Consider the following 25,102-nt stretch of genomic DNA (forward strand, 5'->3'; position numbering starts at 1 on the left):
GAGATCTTACCGTGTGGTCATTTTCGAGACGTCCGACATCGGCCGAATATATACATGTAGGAAAACATTAATTAAAATTGACTTAAATGCGTGGTACTTTTATTTGAGTTGATAATAGTCCAATGGAATCTGATTAAAATCACAGTTATTGATTATAATTGAATCTATAACGAAAAAGGCATTATTAGCAGAGTTGGCGGAAATAACCGAAGATCGCCGTTTATCACCGATCGGAGATTCGGCGGAATTTTTCGATATTTGCCGAGCGCGCGCTAAGGATTGTGGGTAAATTATTATTTCTTATCGTTTCACCGATATGGGGCAGTTGCCAATCCATGCTTTATAGGTCCGTGGTTAAATGGAGTGTTTTAGAGTTGTATTTATTGATCTAAGTTTAAATTTATTGTCATTGAATTGTATTATAGCAAACATAATGACGAATCCCAAGAGTTAAATCTCAAAGTTTAACTGATAAATAAAATTACTACGCAGCAGCGGACTTAAACGTACCACTTTTTGAGTATGTAAACCATCCAAATACATCCGAGGTTGTTGTCGATAAAATGGCCGAGGAGCTCCGAATGTGAAAGCAAATGAACATTCAGCTTCAAGATCAAGAAAACGTTTGAAAAACGGGATAACCGGTAATAAACGGTAAGTTGTTAATTTTCAAATATGTATTTATTTAAAATTATAAAACATTTCTTTAAATTTGCCAACATTTTCTGGTTCAAAGTGAAGTGTTCTGTTTTGATCAAGGGGAAGTAACTACAAAGGATTTTAAAAGTAGTTCTGAAAGTTGATATTTTCACTCCTTATTTTGAATTGATATTTTCACTGTTGTCATTTCACTGATAAAACCCAATATTTCATCAAAAAGCATGAAAGAATACCAACTCTTTTACCTGGCATCTTTAAACTCAAATACAACGGTTCACGAATGAAAACAGACCAGTATCAAGTAGGCTGTTATTTCCAAAGCGAAAGCGGAAGTAAATATTGCAAAACGAAAACGGAAGTACAGGTGACGATAGTGATTTTCTACGTGCTGTCAAGAATTGGGTTTACATTTTTCTTTCAGAAGAAATGGAATTTGATGAAGTATCTGATTGCTGGAATTACAACTGGCACATGTGAATTTCATTAGATATCTCTAATGTTGATTACCTAATAATAATAATTAATTTTATTTAAAGGATATCTGGGTAAAAATACCATCATTATTCAGTGTAAAAAATGGCCTCCTTTCGATTTTAATTTCGCGAAGAAATTCGTTGCAGTTAGTGAGAACGGCTAATTCTACGTTTGCAAGTAATAATTGATATTGAAAAACATATTAAATAGGCAATGACATACTTAAAATGTAAGATAAGACGTGGTACTTTGCCAAACATATGCACAGGAGGCAGTTACATTGACAGGACCCACCCATGATCATTAATCATAAAAACCTATATATCAAACAAAATTTCCACGAAAAAATCCCAATGTATATTCTATTATTAAGTTTTTTTTTAAATAAGTAATAATAGAATATATTGGGAACTTTTTTTCGTGGCATTTTTGGTCGATATCCAGGTTTTGTGTATTAATGCTCATGTTCGGTCGAATCATTTCGGTTGGGGCAGGGGAGAGAAGTGTCAATGAGGTGGATCCTGTCAACATAACTTTGCCGCCTGTGAACTGTATAGATACGTGTACGCTGATTATGGGTCAGTAGTTTAAAAATATCAGGCAGTATGAACTATCATGATTCATGTGTACCGTTACATCAGCCGTCATAAAACATATATATATGTGTGTTAAAAACAGTAAATGTCCGAAGCGATTTCAAGTGGAAGCCTGAAAATAATGGCAAAATGAATGGGAAATAGAATTAGCCTACAGTTTTGGTGAAAACATCAATTTTTCCAACTTTCAAATATGGAGCTGTGATAACGTATTATCCTAATTAGATCTCCCTGAATATCAGCACAGTTGTGTAATTGGTACATGTAATGCTATATTGTCAAATGTATACTTTCGGTTTGAAGTTTTGGGCAATATCATAATGCTTTTTTTATTTTGTAACTTAGGGATGCTACCTTTTAACTTACGCCCCCCCCCCCTTGGGACCGATATTTCTTTGGTTTAAAGTTTTGGCAAGGTGGGGGTGAATTTTATTACTCTTTTTCTTCTTAACTATTGCGCCGCCGCCCCCACCCCCCCCCCCCCCCCCCCCCCCCTTGTATCCGCCAGTAAAATCAGGTCAGCTACATTAAGTATGATTCATTGCCTGTGCAAACTAACAGTCACATGCTACGTTTATTTCACTACAATGTCGATATTATTTGCTTAGGAATTATTTATTTCGTGAAATACTATTCATAGTAATGCAATGCTAATCATATCGTTATTGTAGAAAATAAAACTTGAAAACACAATGGCAGAGGACTCCGATGTTCCCGAAAAGTTTCTGACAAAGAAAGGCCGGATTTCGTTTAGGTGTGGTTGGAAAGCGTTTTCAAGACCAGGTCCATTGCTGTTATTAGACTGGACACTTGAACCAAATAATAGCGGCATACCGTGGAATGACCTACAGGTAAGAAATTATACAATTAGATACATGTACAAATCAATGAAACATGATCATAAGTTTTTCATAAGTACTTGCTCAAATTGAATTTAAAAGCAACTTCTAAAATTAGAATTGAAAAACATGAGTTCACAGACGAACTCCGTTGACTCGAACTACAGTGAACCGGTGAAAACATTGCCAACTTTGGAGAAATCCGCTGAGGCATAAGTGCCTATAGAGTTAAATAGGGAAAATATTGTTTAACAGTTCTCACGACTTAGTCTTTCAACAGATCAACTTACTTCCTACGTATATGTTAGGATAATTCTTGCCCTTGAAGATGATGGTTTTGTATTAATTGTATGATTTTTACATTTTGGTCCTTTTTAAGGGTTTTGTTGGTCATTTAAAGTTACATTGAAATAAGAAGGAACTAAGAATTGTTTTGCTATTTAAAGTCATTATAGACATCCGATCGCTTAGCTTTCAGCGGATTACGATGCATATTTTTTTCTCTTTCAAATGCACTTTTCGAAATAATGAATTTTAAATATCTTTTGGTCCTTTTTGAACATTTATATAATTTTTGTAGAAAATCGATGCCCAGAATTGTGTATTCAACTGTACGATAATGGTTTTATGGCCCACCCCACAGCAGGCTAGAAATAATCCATCGGCAAGGTTATGACACTTTGTGTGTAAAATGTGCAACGAAGTTTGTCATTTATAGCAATAAAATTATTCCATAACTATTTCGGATTTTGCCCTTTTATCATTATCATATAATTGAAATTATACATGATACTCGATTATTCATTTACATTAGTAGTTAAGAAATGTCATACATTGTTGTTTTTTTCAATAAAAAGAAAGTAATATATTTAGCAAAAATTATTCCCATTTTTAATCGCAATCACTATTACAGACAGTTAAAACGTAATACTTTTCTTATAAAATGTTAATGTTTCAAGTCTCATTGGAAATTTTGGAAATACATATGGGCTATGAAACATAATAAATAAGATAATAATTTACATATCTACATTGAATCAACATGTTCATTAGTAATGCTTAAGTTCTAATTCTTAATGGTAAACATTTTGGTCTACCATTTTGCACTCAACCAAACATGTTTATAAAAATAGCGTAAATATAATTTTGATTAGGCAAAAAATGTGTTACATGGAATTTTGTCAGCATATTTTTAGTAACGAGTGCACTAGGTTTACATAACGTGTCAAAATGCAATTTAATCAACGTGTTGTTATAGAATAAAAGAGTATACCTGTCTTATTGTCAATACAACATCAATGACATTTTAACTTGTATCGTTAAAGACCGGTACTAAATGAAAGCAGCTGCAGATAATATTTCATTTTAGCTGTTCCTTTCCGAAATTTCACAACCAAATTTGTGTTACACTGCTATTAGAAAAATTACCAAACTGTTAAAATAAAGGTGTGGAAATGGTCCCAATTAAATGTCTTGATAAACGATCAATTATAGACTTCAACAAATAGACACGGAATATAATATGTAAAAGAATCTTATCTGCCTTAATCTCACACTGCGTCCAATAGATAAATAAGTGCTAAACTAGCTTATCTTAACGCTACTATTGCACTGAGGGGAGAAATCGATAGAGACCATCGTTACCCTGATAAGCTCCAAAGTTGGCAATGATACCTCAAGCTTCGGAAAAAAATCAGCCAAGAAGCAATACTTCAGTAGAAAGAATCGATCCTATCCATCCAGCTCGAGCCAACGGGAAAATCGAAGCAATCGGGTTCGAGCCAACGGGTTCGACTGTATATAAATTTTAAGAACAAATAATATTACATGCTCACTAGAGACCTCCTGAAAGCAGTCTTATAAACATAGCATAACTTCTCACGATTCACACAGTTAAAAATAATCCGAACTCAATTCTGATTTTTATCATTGTTTATTATTTTGAATACAAAACAACATTCATCAATATACTAATGCCAACTCCTTAAGGGCTATCTAATAATAAGGAATATATTGAAAGCTTCTTTTAAATACATTGTTGCAATGTAGTTTCGTCATCATTGCACCACACGGTATAAAGAGAACACTTTTTGACTCATGTTATACTAAAAAACGTTAGGTTTCTCATTAGGAAAATCGGGATACATTTTTCACTTACTGGTGTTAACACTAGTGAATTAGTAAAATAAGATTCTGATGGAGCATTTGAAAGTCCTGTAGTGGCAATCAATTGAAAAAATAATGTTGTTGTCAAAATTGCATTATACATTATATTATTCAATATTGAACTTTGATTGTTTTACTCGTATGCTATATGCATTGAATCAATAGTAAACTCCTTTAATGTATGTACTTGTCCACATCGGCTTTGGACTTTTTGATAGTCTGTTAATAAAACTTGAAACTTAATTATATGGATTAAATACGTACTAGTGATCTTATTTCGCTGGTTTTTTTATTTGCATATTGAACATTACCTTTTATAACGATGAGCAAAGCAGTTGCATAGAGTTCCTTATGTGATCTCTTTTTGCTGTTTAGTTTAGCATGCAAAGAATGAGATTCTCCTTTTATAATCTTGGAAATCACGAAAGAAACTGTATCCAATTTCTTCATACTGGCTCAAAAAAACTTTCAAATTTTACTTCTGTTTGATTTTATAAACGGCTTTTGAAAAGAATGAAAACCATGCAAATTCAATACATTATTCTGGTTTATGTTTAAAGCAATCATGAATAATCGTTAGGTTTTTCATCTTTATATTATTTGAACAATAGAATGATCGATCATTTTGTCATACAACATTTCTTCTTATGTTTTGTCCTTAACCATCCAGAATTCATTTTTTGGATGTCATCATAACGTGCTGTATTCAAATACTCGATGAAATAGCTTTTGCTTTATCCATTTCACATTTCACGATAGTTTGTGCTCTAATGGGATTGAAAATTTCATTTTAAATTTAGCAATAGCTGATGCGTTAGGAGTTTCAGTATATCGTTTATAATAAAATGCTACTTCCTACACATAGCTCTAATTTATATATTTCTGATTGAGCTTATACATGAACATTTCAGGCAATCCAAAGGGTCCATCCAGTTCTGGACTACGATTTTCAAAAAGTAAACAACCCGCCACAAGACAAAATCCAGATAACATGGATTGGACATGCTACTGTGCTTGTTCAGATGGAAGGAAAGAATATTCTAGCTGACCCAGTATTCAGTGAGAAGTGTGGCCCAGCTGGTTTTGGCTTACAATTAGGCTACACACGGTTTCGGTGCCCTGCGTGTCAAGTAGAAGATCTACCGCCCATACACGTTGTGCTCATCAGTCATAACCACCACGACCACTTAGATTCACAGTCAGTCAGGGACATTGCTAAACATCACCCAGATGCCAAGTGGTTGGTTGGTTCAGGCAATGCAAAGTTTTGCAAGACGAGCGGATGTAAAGATGTGGAAGAATTGAAGTGGTGGGAACCTAAAACTGTTGGTGCATTTACATTTGTATGCACGCCAACGCAACACTGGTGCCTGCGATATCCAGACGGCTTTAACCATGTAAGATGATGCCTCTGAAAATGTTTATTTTACAGTCGTTACTAGTAGAACACATACATAATGCATAATGAAAAAAAAGATTGAGCAAGAGCTAATGTAAGATACTGACACGCGGTCTTTTGGTGGAAAACTTTAAACTAACGATAATTATAAACCCGTCGCGTCATCTGGTGCTCAATTAAAAATAAAATTAAAATAATTTTTAGTGCAGAAGTCAAAAATGTGTTTACGTAATTAAAGGTCTAACATGCACACATGCATATTAAAACATCTCATTGATATATTTCAGGCGCTATGGTGTGGATGGGTTGTGAAAAGCCCAAATTTTAAGTATTACTTTGGCGGGGATACGGGCTACCAGGATGAGCTATTTAAGTTGATTGGCCGAAAATATGGACCCTTTGATCTTGCAGCAATCCCAATAGGTTCTTATGAGCCCAGATACATCACCGAATTGGAGCGCGTGAATCCGGAGGAAGCTGTGGATATCCACAAGGACATAAATAGTAGAGTCTCAATTGGTATTCACTGGGGAACATTTGAACTGACAAATGAGGTAAACCTCCTTGTCTCTTCCATTGTGATTTACGGTGCTGCGAGTCTGACTTCTTAATATTTAGTTAAAAGTTACCTTACTCCACATGTACGATGAGACATACCCACCATCATTCGAATAACTTATATCAATTTAAATCACAATTTATTAAAGGGACATTCTCATCACACAATAACCTCCGTTGTTCAAGTCTGGTCTGTCATCTGTAGCATCATGGAACCTTGTCTTGTGGAAATATTTAAATCCAAATAAATCATTTCTAGCTTCAAATGCCATCATAAAAAAATTCACGCCCCATTCAAGAAATAATACTACACTCTCCTCAAAACTTTATAAAGAAGGATTTGACTATATACATGATCTGAATCACTGCGCGCATATCCACGACAACCACGAACAATCACTTATCTATACGCGCATTATTTTCACAACGCACTAAAAAGTTCAAGTGAAAAAATAAATTTTACCTCATTTTGTTTAACTGAGGTGGGGAAAAAAACTCGTTTCCGCAACACACCCTACCCTCGGGTTGAGATGAACCTGTCATACTCTCTCAGCCATAGAATCTAATCTCTTTGACACTTCTTATCATCCAACTAGCAGATGACAAGAACTTCCCTACATATTATAATTTCTTTTTCTACAGTATGATCAGATCGACTCACACAAAACAAAAACAACCCAATGTTGACCCATTTCGCCAAGTATTTTGTGTCTATGCTCTATGAAACCAAACTGGTACATGAATATAACCCCAATGACACAGTCGATAAGGTCCCCGACTAGAAGCACCACCTTATATTACCAATTTCAAGTTTTGCTGCCGACGAATATTTCTATTTACCTTTCGTTTATTTCTGTATATTTTTAGATCAAACTGTCTTACAAGTAAATATCGTTTTGAAATTTTCAGAATATTTTTCATTAGATTACAACACAAATATAGGTTATGGGGCTTTAAAAAGGGTGTTTTTATGGGATATTTTTCATTACCATTTGTACTGTATTACTGCGAACCATTTCCTCTGTACAACATATATTGATTTACAGAATATAAATCTGAGAGAATAATTGACGAAGTGTTGGTTTTCAGCGTAAAATCGAGAAAGAAACCACTGAGTGATCATTACACCAAGCAAATAATTATATGTTTTGTGATCAAATTTGATCTTACACAGAAATTGGCGTTTATTAAAAACGGGAGAATCATAATGCCGTTACGTTGTTAAGACCTCCTAATGCAACAGTGAATGAAAGTCAGCAACAAACTGTAAACAAAGTTTATTTAACCAACAATTTTACAAAGACATTTCAAATCAAATGTGTAAAAACTTAGGATAAATAATAAAGTCCAAAATCAAATTCACAAAATATTCACTGATCCTGGCCCCAATTTCTCGAAACTTCTTAAGCCTAATCGGCTTAAGCTTCTTATTTCAATTAGCAAAAATACATACTTAAATTGAATTTTTATAAATGAGAAATGGTTTATTGTGATAATCGTAACGATAATTCCTTTCTTAAATATTAAAACATTTGATTGAGTATATAAAACGCAAAATATTGAAAGACAAAAAATAGTGGTTTAAGCTTAATCCTGTTATAAGGGACTTAAGAAGTTTCGAGAAATTGGGGCCTGATGCACATATCTAATTCCACATGCAACACACTTTATGAACACTATTTAAAATCAAACAACAGTTTCAGAACACTTCACATAATACTTTATATATAGTATGTTAGCACTGTACTGTTTGTGGAGTTTTGAACTGTTCTTCCATGTTTCTTGTTTTTGTCCTCTATGTCTTTGGCGCGTTTACCCAGTGCCATAAAACTGGATTTATGCTACGTTTTGCTACTGAGTTTCTTTTTGTAGTTTTTCACATATTAAGTATTTAATTAAATCCAAAATTTTATATAAAAAATCTAGAATTAGTTAAACTTTTACAGACTAACTAAGGTAACAGAAACCACATAAATCAGAGAAATTGTACTTTTCTAAAACTTATAGAAATGTTTCAAAACGTAGTACAAAAATCCTCAAGAACTTTGTAAACCTGCAATCTCATATCAAAAATGCGTCAAATCAGTGATATAAGATTGCTGACAAAAAACAGATCGCAGGTTTTTATATTTATGTTCAAAAGTTCATGTTTTATGCATTTTTCTTAAAGTGTTAGTAACGATTTTAGCCATAAAACATTATTCAAATATGCGATCTGATCTTTTGTCAGTAGTCTTATATTACTGTTTATTAGCTATTTACGGAATTTGAATCATTCTAAGAAAAAAAGAAGGGAAAAAAAATGTCAAAACGGTAAATCTGTGAGAGTGCAGCTTTAAATTCTGTAAGAATATTACTTATTGTAACACGTCAATAATTGGAGTAAATAGAAAATTCTACAATAATCTAAACAAGTCCTGCTGAATACAATCTTTAGATAGCATATGAGAAAAACCTGGTTTACTGTAATGACTCTAGATCACCTAGCTATGAAATTATCAAACAAGAACATATCAATTTCAACTTATAACATACAGTTATTTTAGGATGATTAATATAAAGAATAAAAAAAAAGATTTCTAATCAAGTCAAGTAAAAGATGAAACCGTGTCTATGTGATGGGAACATCAGACGCTCGTCTACGAATAGCTGTTATTGTCATGGCTTCCGATCGTGACATCGGCCTTGAACATACATCTGGGAAAACTGCACAAAAATGAAATGATACTGGTTTGGTATTCATAAAGCATCTTAAGTTATTTCCTAACTTAATTCACTATCTTATTTAAGTATATATTTTGTGGTATGATAAAAAAACATAAAACGCATACTTTAATTTTAAAAGCATATTTCGTTTAATTAACTATCAAAAAAGTGAGAAATAGACTAAAGTTAGGAAATAACTAAAGTAAAGAAGCTATTATGAATACGGCCACACGATATGTGAACCTTTCCGTCGTTTTCAATTATGCCATTGTTCAAAGTGTATGTGCGTATGTCCAGGTATCATGACTACTCAGTTGAAGCGAATAATATTTCTTGACGAACAAGTATTAAACTCATTTTAATAAACTGTCAGATACCTGATGGTTTTTTGTACAATTAGTTATTTTTCAGTATTTCTTGGAGCCACCACAGCGGCTGGAAAAAGAGATGTACAACAGAGCTCTGGACCCAAAGACGTTCTTCAATTTGCGAATCGGAGAGACATGGGTAGTAGGGGAAAACCGGGATTATAACCCTCCTTTCATGGAAAGAGAAAAAGAGGGAACACCGAGACTGACAAATGGTCCATTTGATGGAGATCTAAGTGGCTATAAAAGGGAGACCGCTCTGCAGAAATGCGAAAGTGATCACCTTCATAGGACTCACAGAATATGCCAGGATATTAAAACGAAAAGTGAAGTGCAGCAAACAGAGCGTTCTAATCCGAAAAGAATTTCTGCAGATGAACCATCGCCACACAACAATCATGCAGATTCTGCAACTGGAATGAAACCAACAGGGCGTTCTAAACCGAGAAGAAGTTTGTCTCCAGATGCACCATCGCCAAGCAACAATCAAGATTCTGCTTCTGGAATTAAACTAACAGGGCGTTCTAAACCGAGAAGAAGTTTGTCTCCAGATGCCCCATCGCCACGTAACAATCAAGATTCTGCTTCTGGAATTAAGCCAACAGGTCGTTCAGCACGAGATAGATAATGAGTGTGACAATATATACAGTGTTGTCAGAGATCTGATTTATTGTGTTTTGATTCTCTCTCTCAAGGAACTTATTCGGACTTGCATGTGGTTTAACCTCGTACTGCACGAACTTCCCATGTATACTTCAAGAACTGTCAATTAGCAGTCACAACTGAATTGAAAAAAAACACTTTGTGTTTATTACGTGCTTCCAAATGCTCAATATTGATTGTACGTGTTATGTTAAAGGCACATAAGCTGAAATCTTGAGATGTAAAATAAAATATATCTGCAATTTGAAAAACATATAAGTGTAATATGTTGCTTACGTCAACATATTTATGTTGATGTTCTGTATGTTATTTTAAACAAACTTCTTCATTATATCCGTCGGAAGGGTTTGCTCGGACTATATACACAGCGCTGTGACCTTTCGTATTTTACCATTAATTTATTTTTTCCACAGTCTAGTGTACCAGAAGTTTTTCGTGCTTCATCTCTCAGTCTTTTTTCATCAAGCCTAGTGGTGCATGCGTTCAGCTGGGTTTGTTCGGAGTATTTTCCACAGACTTGTGACCTTTTTACCATATAGTGTACATTCAGATCTGATTTAAATTTACAGCCGGGGTAATATGTATCAGGCCTAGTGATGCATGTCTTTAGCAGGATCCGCTCGAGGTTTTGGTCCCTTAATACCATTTAAATCTATTTGCCATTAGAGGATTTTCATTGATATACATAATGAAAGAGAAAACTCGCTGTTCAGATGATGTACCCAATAAAGTAATGGCAAGCAACGAAAATCCGATCCACAAAACAGAGCATTCAACCTCTTCCAGGTGTCATTCATAGAAAAGGAAAACACTAATGATCATTGACCTGCATGGTATCTGTTATATGGCACTCTCTTTGAACCTGTGAATCAATTTACTCGTTATAGAAACATAAAAAACTTGATTTATTAATGCATGAATGACAAAAAGACTACTTCTAAATCCTCCTTACTACATTGACTGGCCTCGCATCAAATGGTACGCGGTAATATTCGAGGTATACCGTATAAGAACACTAGACTTGATGCCGATTCACATAGATTTAAACGTAGTGACAACATACACTTCTTAGCTTTGACGTAGTAGGCTAATAACATTCCATCTGATTAAAAACATTCTTACTAACTATTAAGCACCCAAATTTCAATAGAAACATCGGAAAACTATCGATTCTTGAAAATGCTTTTATCTATTTCGGTGGGTACCGATGGTGCCAAAAAATTAAGTATATACAATTATAGCATAGTTACTAGTTTCTTTGTCTTTAACAACATATTTTCTTCATCAGACAAAACTTGTATCTATTAACTTGTGAAATGAATCGTATATAGGGATTTCACGGCAATGACGTCTAAATTCAAAAATCACGATAGTAAATATAAGAGAAGAGTCATTAAAGATGTTAACAATACTATTATAGTAATGAAAATATAAGTTCGGTAGTCAAATGTGCTTTTCTTCGAAATGCCTGAAAAAAGTATGCGCGATTATAACACTCTTCCTATTTGTGTATTTAAGGAGTGCAATAATCGCTTTACAGAAGTCCGGCAAATCTTTAGGTTCCCTTGATGTGACCATATTCATATCCACAACCACAGGTGCGTCGGAATAGTTTGCGCCAGCGTTTACGACATCATCAATAATGACTTCGAAGCATGTGACCTTTCGGTCACGTATTACCTTGGCAGAGATGAGCACCCAAGGTCCGTGACATACGGACGCGAGAACCTTTTTTCCTTTGTCCATCTCCCGAACAAGGTCTGGGATGTGTTGGTCCCGCCGCCAGTAGTCCGGGGAAAATCCTTCAGGAATGAGCAGAGCATCTATGTATACAGCCTGGAATAACGATCTGAACATAATTAAATGTTTGACTCTTGATTAATGCATTCACGATTAAGTATGTGAATGCAATTACTGATTAATAAGCTTTAGTAGCAAACAAATAAGGTCCAGAGCAAAACGTCATATCAGCTAATGATTCAATGATCAAGTCCTGTAAGTAAGTGAATAAATATATGTGTGTATATACAAAGACAGAGCGAGTGTTTCCATCGTTCTTTTGAGTCATGTCCCCAAAAAAGTCAATCTCTTATCTCAACTGATTTTGCCACACGACGCCACACGACAGCTTAAAATGTTTCAAATTCTTGTTTTACCCTACTAAAACTGCTAGTTATCATAGATAATGTTAATATAGTTCCTTGGTGAATATTCAAATGAAAAGGTAATACTTTAAAAAAACCCAACCTATTATTATTTTGAATCAATCCAATAAATGAGAATATTGAGAATGAGAAATGCGATTCGTAACCAGGCAATATTTTGTGTGTTGTATTGTGGTATATATGAGTTACATATTTAAATTATATATCAACATTAGATACCGTTGCTAATACAAGACCTATTTTGTTTACAATCTCTGTTTTGAATTTAACATCTTTAGCTTGACTGGATGGTGTGTTATATTAGTTGTAATAAATACAATACATTGTACTTGTTTCATATTTCATTGATCTTTTTTAAAGTAATTCACTCTATATATAGATATCTAGATTTCCTTCTTTTAAATACGATTTGCGCAAAAATAGTTCTCATTATCATATTTACACAATCAAATAATAATTTAATTATCAGTACATATATACGCGTACATGCTCAAACATATTATCAACAAGATAAACAGGGGCGGCTGAAGGATTCAATGTAAGAGGGAGCGTAACTTATGGGCTTACCCTTTTTACTTGCGCCCCTCCCTCCGAAACGAAAATTATTTGCTTTAAATTGTTATTTTCCGAAATGGTGCATTTTGGGCTTATTCTATTTCTTTACTTCTCCTATATTGAAATAAAAAGTACTTGGACGATTTAAGGGGATGGAGGCACCCACCGGTGCACCCCTCCCCCCGACATCCGCTTGCGGCAATGTATTTCAGTAAAAGCTAACATTATAGTTAACGTTCATGTAAAGCTACAATCATGCGTGTATACACACTAAATGCGGCATGTCAATAAAAAACAAGACGACTTATAACTCATTTTAGATTTTTTTTATTTTATATTTTTTTTAAACTTAGGAGTACGTCACTATTATGAACCAATGACTTAGCGGCCATAAGGAACATTTGTAAACATGCAAACTACAATGAAGATTACAGTTAAAGGCACATATTTTTCTGAGAAGCGAAACACCAAAATACATTTTGTTTTCGCTGACAGTGGCTGACGGGCACGGCATGTGTATTCCTTTAGAGTTAGAGCATGCGCGTAAAGCTGCCTATATGCGAGTACGCGGCTGAATTCACATGATTCGGTCAAAAGAAAATCAGCAAAAGTTGCAGTATGTCTACTCGACTACATGAGCCTAACACTGTCCATTTTCCAATACTAAATAAAGCACCCCAGAACGCCCAGATTGCATCACGGTTTTCAAAATTTTCCGAGGAACCTGCCCCCGATCATAATTATGAATCCAAATGAATAAATGACTAGCTACGCCACAGTAGTGGTATCAGCTCCACAAGTGAAGTAAACTGAGTGAGCAATTATATCAGATATGCGCAATTGCGATAGGTTTAAAGTTGAACAAAAACAAATATGCGTTGTACAGTGAAACACTGAAATCATTTTAAACTTTTGTTTGAAACATGGCATTTTCATTTTAGTGATTTTTATGTACTTTATGGAAAAAGTAAGGTTAAGTATGTAGAGATTCTCTCTCAGTGCTGAAAAAATTCGAGGTAATCTTAAAGTAAGTTATATAACTCTCTGTGTGTGTTAATCCATGCCAGTATATATATATATATATATATAAAGTGTTAATTCGACATTTTTTAGTCATTATAGCGACAAACATATTATATAGGCAATGACAGGTATCTGTAGAATGAACTGGCATTGTTTAACATATTTTATGTTTATTAATTATACTTAAGTTATTTATAGAACACATTCAATATACGCAATTTACTAAACGTGTATATGATTCTTATAATTTATGTATATAAGGAGCAAAGGAACTATGATTCATGTTCCAATGATAATGTTGAGCATTGAACTTTGAACAGACCTCATACTTGAACATAAAACTTGTACTGTCGAATCACATTTAATCGCTCTTGCATTTTTAGATCATGCATGTGTGAAGCCCCTAAGTCCACATAAACAACTGATTCAGTCCCTAAACGCGCATTAGTGCGGCTAGACACCCCCTTATTTAATTTGTATTTATTGAAATACTAACTGTGCATGTATATTCATGTTTTAGTACTGTACAGATAATATAAGATATTTTTGTTGGATAAATGCAGATTATAAAATGGCAGAAAACGCGGATGTACCGTTTGAATTTCGAACACACCGACGGTTTGGATTTTTTTCCACCAACTCCTTTGTCTGTGAATGGAACCCGTTTACTAAACCAAGTGTATTGAAGTTAGGGAAATAGAAACTTGGACAAACACACAGCAACATACCATGGGATAACCCACAGGTAATATATATCGTGATATATATATGTATTTTTATTAAATAACAACAAACTTGTGATCGTTTCGATTTGTCCCTAGGAGCACGAAGCTAAACCGGGAACCACATTAACAATGATTTTTCAGTGATTTTTATCATATTTCCAGTACAAATTAATGGTCATTGCCATTGGCCAAGAGTCGAAGAAGAATGATCAAAACGACTCAATGTAATAACTAATTAATACAGACGTATAAGTCAGAAATACTGCAAATCTCTACCGAGAATGTACAATTACAAGCATACTATAGCTCACTATTTTTGTATTGAATTTGTTTAATGTTTTTAGACTTCAATAAAGAATAATGTTTAATGATATTCACAATAAATCATTTTTCCTCTAACATAACCAAATTTGAGTATGTATTTTGGCTGAATGAAATAAGCTGATTGAGCCTGTTAAGCTTAAGAACTTCGAGAAATTAGGGGCTGATGTTGATTATACAATTTAGGCAATCCAAAAGGTCCATCCAGTTCTGGAATACGATTTTCGAAAAGTACAAAATCCGCCACATGACAAAATCCAAATTACATGGATTGGACATGCTACTGTGCTTGTTCAGATAGAAGGGATGAATATACTTGCTGATCCAGTATTCAGTGAGAAGTGTGGTCCAGCTGGTTTCGGAATAAAACTTGTATTATGCCCCACATTTTTGCTACATAAATTAAATATAAATTTATGTAAAAATGATAATTGTAATTACAAATATTTGTTTTTATTTGGATAATATGTGTATTTTGTTTAACTCAGAATTACTTATTTAGATATAGTTTAAGAATAACTATTATGACTAAAACTCCTTTTCGAACTTTGCATGTCTATACATCATGTAAACATATTAATGCCTGCAGCCTGTATAATATTTTTGGCAGTTAATAAATATCTTTTTAGATTCTTAACTTGTTTTTAAGTTTAATAATTTGGCCACCTTAGGCTAAGTGGTTTCCTTTAATTACCTTAATTGATGTCAACCTATCATATATTTTTCTTCAAAACAGTAGCACAATCCCTCAGGATACTCAGCTTCAATTTTAGAATTTTTGTACTGACAAGTTAATGATTTAATGATGCTTATCAAATCTGAGATCTGTATCATATTGTTAAAAACTTAGTATTTAAGATGAAGCCTGTGTCCTGAAAATCATAAAGGACTTGATTTTCAAATAAACTTCATCTTCATTATTCAGGTATGTTGTCATTATTTTTATATATTACTTTTTTGTGTTTAACTCAATTTATTTTATCAAAGTACTTTTAAATATAATAGTTTTAATATTTTGTGAATTTATTGTTAAAACATTTAGAAGTTATATTCATATAATAACAAGTTTGAATTATGTGGAAATTATGTTATTCAATTATTTGTCTTAAAATATGAACTCACTGAGAAATGTACAGATGTTATTTCTGTTTGCAAGTATTTATAAAGTTCATTTTATTAAAGTTATTAAACAAACAATTATTAAATTAAACTAATTGTAATATGAAATGTTGTCAACCAGTTAACCTTTCACATGCATTTTTAAAAGCGAGTTGTATGCTAATTTCCCCAAATTAGTTTAAGTATTTGTAACATCTATTTGTACTTTGTGTTTATTGATATATATATATATATATATATATATATATATATATATATATGTGTGTGTGTGTTTGCTTTCAGAATAAATAAAGGACTTGATTTTCAAATAAACTTCATCTTCATTATTCAGCTCAGTCAGTGAAGCTCCCATTTTCGGGAACAATCTCCTCAACGAATCGACAACTCCCGCGACCTCCTATTTTGACAACTCTCGACAGCCGCACTAAGCTCGTCCCGACCGGCATAAAACTTGGTAACAAACGGTTTACGCCTCCCGCGTGTCAAGTAGAAGATCTACCGCAGATAGACGTTGTGATCATCAGTCATAACCACCACGACCACTTAGATTCTCAGTCAGTCAGGGACATTGCTCGACTTCATCCAAAGGCAAGATGGTTAGTCGGATTAGGTAATAAGAAATTTTGCGTTGACAAAGGATGCGCAAATGTGGAAGAGATGGAATGGTGGGAAAGTACAAGTATTGGTTCCTTCACATTTGTATGCACTCCAACACAACACTGGTGCCAGCGATATCCACTTGACTTCAACAATGTAAGATAATGCTTTTGGCTTAACCAGTATTTATTTTAATAAATACAATTAAGTTGAAAAAACATTATATGAAGTAGACAGATAATCACAAAGTAATCATGGTAGTCAATATTTGTAAGTATGACATATCAAGAATTAGTTCTTCTAGCAATTAAAGTATATATTTACAAAAATGAGAAGTAAGCACAAGCAGAAGTCTCTTCTGATGATGCTTTTGAAAAATGTTCACTTAACAGTCGTTCAAATATTAGAATTTGAAGAGCATCATGATTAACATCGATTCATGTGGTGCTCAATTATGTTTAGTTTATATGTCAAGGATTCGTGTAGGTATTTAAAGGTTAAAAATCACACATGTTTATACATTCACTCATATTTTATTAGGCTCTATGGTGTGGATGGGTAGTGGAAAGCCCGAAATACAAGTATTACTTTGCCGGGGACACAGGATATCAGGACGAGCTATTTAATTTGATTGGCCGAAAATATGGACCCTTTGATCTTGCATCAATACCAATAGGTGCATATGAGCCCAGGTAATTATGTTACACAATGCTTTTAATGTTGATGAGGTGATCATGAAAAATTTGTCAAGTTGAAAAGCACGAGTCATCCAAGGAAAATTAACAAATTTGAAATTGAATATACAGTTCATATGTTTGCAGATTCATCACTAAATTTGAGAGGGTGAACCCGGAGGAGGCAGTGAAAATCCACATGGACATACGTTGTAGAGTCTCAATTGGTATTCACTGGGGAACATTTGAACTGACAAACGAGGTATTACTGTCTGTTCCACTGTTATTCCCGGTGCAGAGAGTCTGACTTATTAATATTTAACTTACACCACACGTGCAATGAGACATACACAATTTCATTGCACACGTTAGGCCACAACAAATTGATCATTGGTTCGTCGGATTTGCCGCACCTAAAATTCGAAAAACGAAAAAAAATAATAAAAAAACTTTTTTTTGCGCCCGCACTTACTATTTGGCCGCGCATATTATTTATTTTTTTTACTTCTGAATTTCCTCTATTTTCTGAAGTTTTTTTACTTAAAATTTGAACCTGCAACGTCGACTTCGCCTTTTTTAAGGTATTTCCATGCTTTACATACTCCGCGAGCAAACTTTCCTCGTGTCAGGACAAAATCAGGTCCGGGTAACCGCAAAACAGCCGATATTTGTTGACAGTCTTTTTTGTCGGGAATATTTTGCAGGACGCACCGTTGTTATCTATTTCCGGTATTAATTTGCAGGATACTTTCAGTTTTCGTTAATGTAAAAAACACATTTTTAATTGAAAATCAGTGTCATAGTCAATGGATTATAGTCTTCAGTAAACAACAACAGTTTCACAGCGTCGAAGGCAATAATTATTTATGTGTGTTTTAAGTAATTCATTGTTTTGTACTCAAAATTTAGTGTTAGATAATAACTAAATCAGATTTTGAGTGCAAAACTTATATTAAAATACACGGACACTCGACTTACAACAAATGAACATGTTTTCGTGAGTTATTTTTTAAATTCTAAAATGCATTTCTCAGTTTTATACTCGTAATGATAAAAATAGAAGGACTTGTAAATGTTTCAGAAACAGTCTGTATTTATGCACCATTCAATTGTAACCATGCCCCCCCCCCAGGACCGGGGGTATACCGGAGATAGCCGGTGAAATGGGCCGTGTTTTCACCTTCCAGGTGGCCCCGCAGTGCCGTTGGTTTTACCTGGGGTTGGCTGGACGGGAAGTCAAAGTCTCCGCTATTCCCCGGACCATGGGGGTTGTGGTTACAATTGACTAGTGCATTACACATACATGTACAGTATAAAAATAACATCAGTAAAATCAAAAAATAAAACCTTTTATAAGTAAAATGACTGTTTTAATTTTCTCAATTCTTTGTTCTTATCCATTTGTTTTCTTTGATCGATTTGTAGTAAAGTGGCCTGTTATTAAAGTGGCCTGTTTCTTACGGGCATTAAAGCTATGGAGGGTGTCATGATTTTTTTTTCAAGGCACGGACCTATTAACCATTGGTTCGTGGTAAAGGCGAGGTCTTGAAAGGGAAACATCTTTATTCCACCACCTGCTCTAATATAATGACCGGTGCCACATTTGCAGATTTGTTTAATACTGCTTCAATTGTGTTGTCCCGCAATTTAATCGGCAGTGTCTTAAGTAATAGTAAAGCACTGGATCTTATTGCCATTTGTTATATATTGGGACAGATTTTCATGTGATACAATCAAAACCGTTTCATTTATATTTAAACTTCATTTATATTTAAACTAAGAACCTATGTTTGCAATTAAAAAGCATTTCTTGACATATTGCATGATAAATTAAGTAAGAAATAAACTTTTTAATTTTTATTTTATTTTTCGCCTTGCGCTCGCCTCTGAATTGCCTTAAATTAAAAAAAAGTATTTTAATTTTTTTTTTCGCTCGCTCGCTCCTACTTTTTTTGGGCAAAATCCGTAGAACAAATGATCAATTTGTTGTGGCCTTATAGCTTAATGCAGTTTAAATAGTCAGCTTAGGCTAGTGCATTTGGTAATACGAAGAAATGAAGACATAGAATGAATTATCTAGCCTTTTGGATACTTATGTGAAAAAAATGCAGAAACAAGCTTAGTAACGAAAAGTTTAAACATGAACCCCGTTTAATGGCACGGGATAAAGGCCATAGAACAAAAAAAACCTCACAAGCAAGAACCATGGACAACAGCACAAAACTCCACAAACAGTACAGTGCATATATACTATATAAAAACACTAGGTATGTTTATCAAGGATTGTTAGGTACCGCCTTGGAATGGAAAGTAAAATGTAAAATTATTGGGGACACTTATTGTTATACAACCAGCTGATAACAAAAACTGTCGCCCCAAATAAGCCAAGTCATGTATAAATCGCAAGTGACACAGTCGATACTGTCTCCGAATAAACAGACCTCAAGTCTTGCCGCCAGTTTTATCGATCGACTTTTCTTTGATTTCCTTTGGTTTTCGGCCTTAATTAAATCAAACCTTATTTCTTAAAGTGATTACACTAGGCAAATAATTTATCATATGCTTTCCGGTAGTTTTAAGTTTAACGAGTGTTTCAAACAGTGAAAATATATATTGATATTGTTCACTAGTTTGAAATTTGAGTCCAATCTCGGTCCCAGTCAAAAGAAAGAGCGCATATGACCGGAACACAGTTTCAACGACGTCATTTTCGAATTAACGTTACGAGTGCATACATTGTTCTTAAAAGGTGTTATAAATGACTTTCAATTTTTATCATACACTGAAAAGAAAACTAATTTGTTTCAGTGAACGATGTATAGCAATATATTTCGACTGTTGAACAACGAAAGTAAATATTTCACGAGTGATCACGAATCAAATCAGTTTTAATTTTACACTCGCACACGCATTCACACAAAATGCAAATGCTCACAAAATGTGTTCACTTATCCTGGTAATGTCCGAAGTATTAAATCCACATGTTATATTGAACACATTATATGAGCACTATTTAGATTAAACAATCACTTCCGGAATACTTCATTTTTATTTTACCGAAGACCCAAGATCAGCTAGGTTTACCCTTATTTACCAAAAAATAATGTTCCATAACAAACTACTAAAACAAACTCAAGAACTTTCATTAAAAAATCTATATGCATTTTATAAGTATTTATCTTGTCACTTGCATACAAATCGGTCCAATAACAAGGTGCCGTGTAAACTTTAGTTTATTAGGATAGTAGACCGCGTGATGCTTATCTACAGTCAGGTGGTCATGTGACCGCGAAAACGATCTTCTTTTCTATATTCTCAATGTCAAAGGAACAGCACAAATTAATACTGTTTCAGTATCTTTTCAATGGATCACTAACAGCCGACCTCAACATTCACTCGCCCATAAAGTCCCATCATTATGCAAAATAATGACACTGGCAAAACAATCGACCTGAAATCTACATGTGATGTGAAAATCTTACCCCACCCGTAAATGCTTGAAACTGTGAAACAGCATTCAACGATACTCGTCGATAGTTTATTCCATTTCTGTGGATAATGACAATATCTCACTTACAACAGAAACAAATGATCTCTTTGCCGGTGCAATTCTGAACATCCAATACTATCAACATCAATTACTGTACAGTAAATCCATTTAATATGTGGCGATTGTTTGTAAACACTCGGGATCTTGAATCTTGACCAGTCTACTGCACTCTGTGACTTGCGGAATAATTCTTAAATCATCAGATAATGTTTGGAGACTGATCCATGCTTATGCACGTTTAAAAGTGTTTTTTTATATTTTGAATTGATATTAACGTATTAAAATGCAATGACTTTGAATATAAACGTATCGAAAAAGAACAGTTTTGAGAACTATTTTGGGGGCGAGAGTGATGACGTCAACAGGGAAAAACAGCCCCCCCCCCTTACTTTTAAAGATATTTAATAATTTAAGGTGATTATAGTGTTTAATTAAACAAAGTAACAGGATAAATAGAATACTAGGTTAGTGCCGTGGATGGAAAAAGTTTATCTGGCTCGGCTACGGTTTTTCCTCCGCCTTGCAAGATAAACATCCTCCATCCGCGGTACTGACCTAGTATTCTCTACATATTATATGTTTCCCGTTCGGATAGAAAAATCCGCCACGAGGATAGGAATTTTCTATCCAGACAGGAAAAAACATGATTGAAATATTATCTTGCATCCCTAAAATTAGCAATAAGTGGGAAAATTATCGTAGAAAACGCATTTTTGTACATTTAACCAAAAAGCCAAGTTACGTTGTTAACTGACGCGATGAAGCGTTGTAATATAAGATCACTAATGACGTCAAAAAGTAACACTAAAATTCGCGCTTTAATGATTATTTATGAACTGTTCAAATTAAAAGTCTTGCATACTTATATATTTTATTGCATTTTATTGAAATGGCATAATTTATTATTGTTAGCATTAATACGGCAGTCCGTTTCAATTTTGTTTCCATATATCATTTAATGGGAAAATGTTGGACTTAACAATATTAGAAGTTAGTGTGTTTATTAGATATCAGCTGGTCATTATATCGTCCAAATATTAGTTTTAAAATGGTTATTTAAAAGTATTACTAATTTAACATTGTGTTTAAAAAGAAAATCTATGTGAAATTCTGTTGTACATAATAAAGTAAGAGTGTATGTATGTGTACCTTGTTTTACTTCAGTATTACTTGGAGCCACCACAGGAGTTGGAAAAACAGATGTACAACAATGGTCTGGACCCAAAGACGTTCTTCAGCTTGCGAATTGGAGAAACATGGATAGTTGGGGAAGACCGGGATTATGATCCGCCTTTTATGGAAAGAGAGAAAACGGGAACACCGAGACTCAACAATGGCCCGGGTGATTTAGGGGCGACAGGCTCTAACCAGCATGTCAGCAAGGACGAGAAAGTGGAAGAAGCAGGAGTATTAACCAATTAGGCATTTTATATTATATAATTTTTGCCCCTTTATTATGAGTCTTAGAAATTCTGGTTAAGGTCTTGCATGTTAGCACACATAGTATGATATCTCAGCAACTAATTAATGTATTGCGTTGAGACTTTATACAATGGTATTCAACCACCCATCGTAATTGAATAAGTTAGATAACTGCATTTTGCAAATAAGTTAACTGTATTTTGCAAATAATGGCCCTTTATTATTAGACTTAAAAATTATGTTAAAACTTTTGCATGTTACCACATTTATGTTAATATCTCAGCACATCATGTATTGCATTGAACTCTAATCTGACAGTGATCCATATATGTTTCGCCAAAACTTTTCAATCCTTACATTGAAAAGCGGCGGAATAGTCGAGCGCGCTGTCTCTGTGACAGCTCTTGTTAAATATTAAAATGTTCTGATTGGTAACATACTATGCCTATCATTATTAAATGTTTTAAACTGCAATATAATAAAAAACCTTGAAAACTTTAGGCAAAAGCTCAGTAGTGAATGATTAAACAAAGACTCTTTTTAAAGACACCAGGCGAAGCCCGTCACAAATGCGACATTTCGAATGAGCATGAAACAAACCCTTTTACTCAGTAGCCAACGATTTAACAAAGACCTTTCTCAGAGTCGGATTCAGGATTCCCCTTCCCCTGGATCCGCTAGTGCTTTTTATCAGGAACACTAGACATGATGCTCATTCGCATAGTTTTAAACGTGGCGACAACACACCCAAATTTCATTAGAAACATCGGAAAAGTATCGAAGCTTGAAAACGTTATAATCTGCGATGGTGCCAAATAATTGAGTTTATACAATTATAGCAGAGTTACTGGTTTCTCTGTCTTAAACAATATGGTATCTTCATAAAAAATGAATGTGAAATGAATCGTATATATGGATTTCATGGCAGTGATGTCTAAATTCTATTTGGTAGAAATCCTTAGAAAAACCTAATACCTAACGGTTCTCTCTTAAATTGTATTCTTTGATCTCATTTAATAAGATTTCTTATCGCTTTTCAGAAATGCGGAACATGATATGACCATATGGACTCATGTCAAGAACTATGTAAACAAGAGCCGTCATAAGACAGCGCGCTCGACTACGCCGCTTTGACTTAGAATACAATAATGATGTAATAATACCAAGTGTGGTCTCATTATGTCAAACCTAACTAAAATATTCGATACATAAGGTGACTTTGATGATGCCCTCCCACCAGCCCGCCCAAACAATGACGCAAGTCATTCAAATAATTTGATTTCCCATTATGAAAATGTGGTTAAGAATATACAAATATGCCCTTCAAAGGAAATTTAAAAAAATAAATTCAAAGGCCATAATTTGTATTTAGGCTTAAAACGGAGTTATTTTTCTTGTTGTAAGATGGTCGTAAATAATTTTGAACTTTATTAAGTGCATTTAATGAACGGTATAGAAGTTTTTTTTATTAAAATCCCAACTTGCCCTTAACTTTTACTTGCCTAAAACTTTAACCTAAGTCAATCAGGGGCCATAACTTGTATTAAGGATATGGAGTTATGTAACCTGAACAAATGTGTGAAGTATTAAGTCAATTGAATGAAGGGTATAGAAGTCATTAAACAATATCCCAACCTGCCCTAAAACTTTAACCTAAGTTCCATAGTCAATCAGGGGCCATAATTTGTATAAAAGATCATATGGAGTTATCTAACCTCATTATGTGATGGCTCTGAATATCTGTGTGAAGTATTAAGTCAATTGAATGAATGGTATTGGAGTTTTAAGTGAAAATCCCAACTTGCCCTAAAACTTTAACCTGCCCTAAAACTTTAACCTAAGTCAATCAGGGGCCAAATCTTGTATTTAGGATAATTTGGAGTTATGTAACCTCATTGTGTGATAGTATTGAACAACTGTGTGAAGTATTAAGTCAATTGAACAAAGGATATATAAGTTATTAATAAATATTCCAACTTTCCCTAAAACTTCAACCTAAATTCCATAGTCAATCAGGGGCCATAATCTGTGTAAAGAATAATATGGAGTTATCTAACCTCATCATGGGATGGCCATGAACAACTGCGTGAAGTATTAAGTCAATTGAATGTAGGGTATTGGACTTATAAGTGAAAATCCCAACGTGCCCTAAAACTTTAATCAGACGCCGACGCCGACGCTGGGGCGAGTAGGATAGCACACCTATTCTTCGAATAGTCGAGCTAAAAATGGAGTAGTTTGCGTCAATGTTAAGATGTAACCAATAATCATAAAATAAAGTAGATTGTAACTTAATAGCAAATGACATTTAACTTTTGAACATTCAACTTAAATTCATACACCACGAATTAAAACGATTATAGTTTTAAAGAAGTCAAACTCATTTATAAAGTAAATACGAACGACAGAAATCTGAATGCAAATCCTCCGGGTTTTTTTCTACACACGCGCATCCATGTGTCTTAAAATTTAAGACGTTCCCTAAAATGGATATCTACTTATGGAGTTGGTAAATCTTTTCG

At 34.0% G+C, this 25,102-nt stretch overlaps 2 protein-coding genes across 2 annotated transcripts; both read left to right on the top strand.

Annotated features, from left to right (window-relative positions):
* The first annotated feature begins 5,650 nt into the window (after window positions 1-5,650).
* On the top strand, window positions 5,651-10,680 carry LOC128244679 (N-acyl-phosphatidylethanolamine-hydrolyzing phospholipase D 1-like). Its single transcript, XM_052962712.1, has 3 exons — window positions 5,651-6,132; window positions 6,422-6,688; window positions 9,810-10,680. Exons 1-3 carry the CDS (start codon window positions 5,758-5,760, stop codon window positions 10,392-10,394), a joined length of 1,227 nt encoding a protein of 408 aa, XP_052818672.1. The 5' UTR covers window positions 5,651-5,757; the 3' UTR covers window positions 10,395-10,680.
* Window positions 10,681-14,743: 4,063 nt separating this feature from the next.
* On the top strand, window positions 14,744-22,580 carry LOC128244125 (N-acyl-phosphatidylethanolamine-hydrolyzing phospholipase D-like). Its single transcript, XM_052962142.1, has 6 exons — window positions 14,744-14,761; window positions 15,405-15,579; window positions 16,789-17,090; window positions 17,475-17,626; window positions 17,756-17,870; window positions 22,323-22,580. The coding sequence occupies exons 1-6, from the start codon at window positions 14,744-14,746 to the stop codon at window positions 22,578-22,580; spliced, it is 1,020 nt and encodes a 339-aa protein (XP_052818102.1).
* The last annotated feature ends 2,522 nt before the right edge of the window (window positions 22,581-25,102 follow it).

Source organism: Mya arenaria, chromosome 8 (assembly GCF_026914265.1).
Source record: "Mya arenaria isolate MELC-2E11 chromosome 8, ASM2691426v1".
NCBI classification, from domain to species: domain Eukaryota; kingdom Metazoa; phylum Mollusca; class Bivalvia; order Myida; family Myidae; genus Mya; species Mya arenaria.

Coding starts and splice junctions, on each gene's coding strand:
- LOC128244679 (XM_052962712.1), top strand. CDS start 5,758: ATGGAAGGAAAGAATATTCTAGCTGACCCAGTATTCAGTGAGAAGTGT. Junction 6,133..6,421: donor ATCCAGACGGCTTTAACCAT/GTAAGATGATGC, acceptor GATATATTTCAG/GCGCTATGGTGTGGATGGGT. Junction 6,689..9,809: donor CATTTGAACTGACAAATGAG/GTAAACCTCCTT, acceptor GTTATTTTTCAG/TATTTCTTGGAGCCACCACA.
- LOC128244125 (XM_052962142.1), top strand. Junction 15,580..16,788: donor GTGTGGTCCAGCTGGTTTCG/GAATAAAACTTG, acceptor CCGGCATAAAAC/TTGGTAACAAACGGTTTACG. Junction 17,091..17,474: donor ATCCACTTGACTTCAACAAT/GTAAGATAATGC, acceptor ATATTTTATTAG/GCTCTATGGTGTGGATGGGT.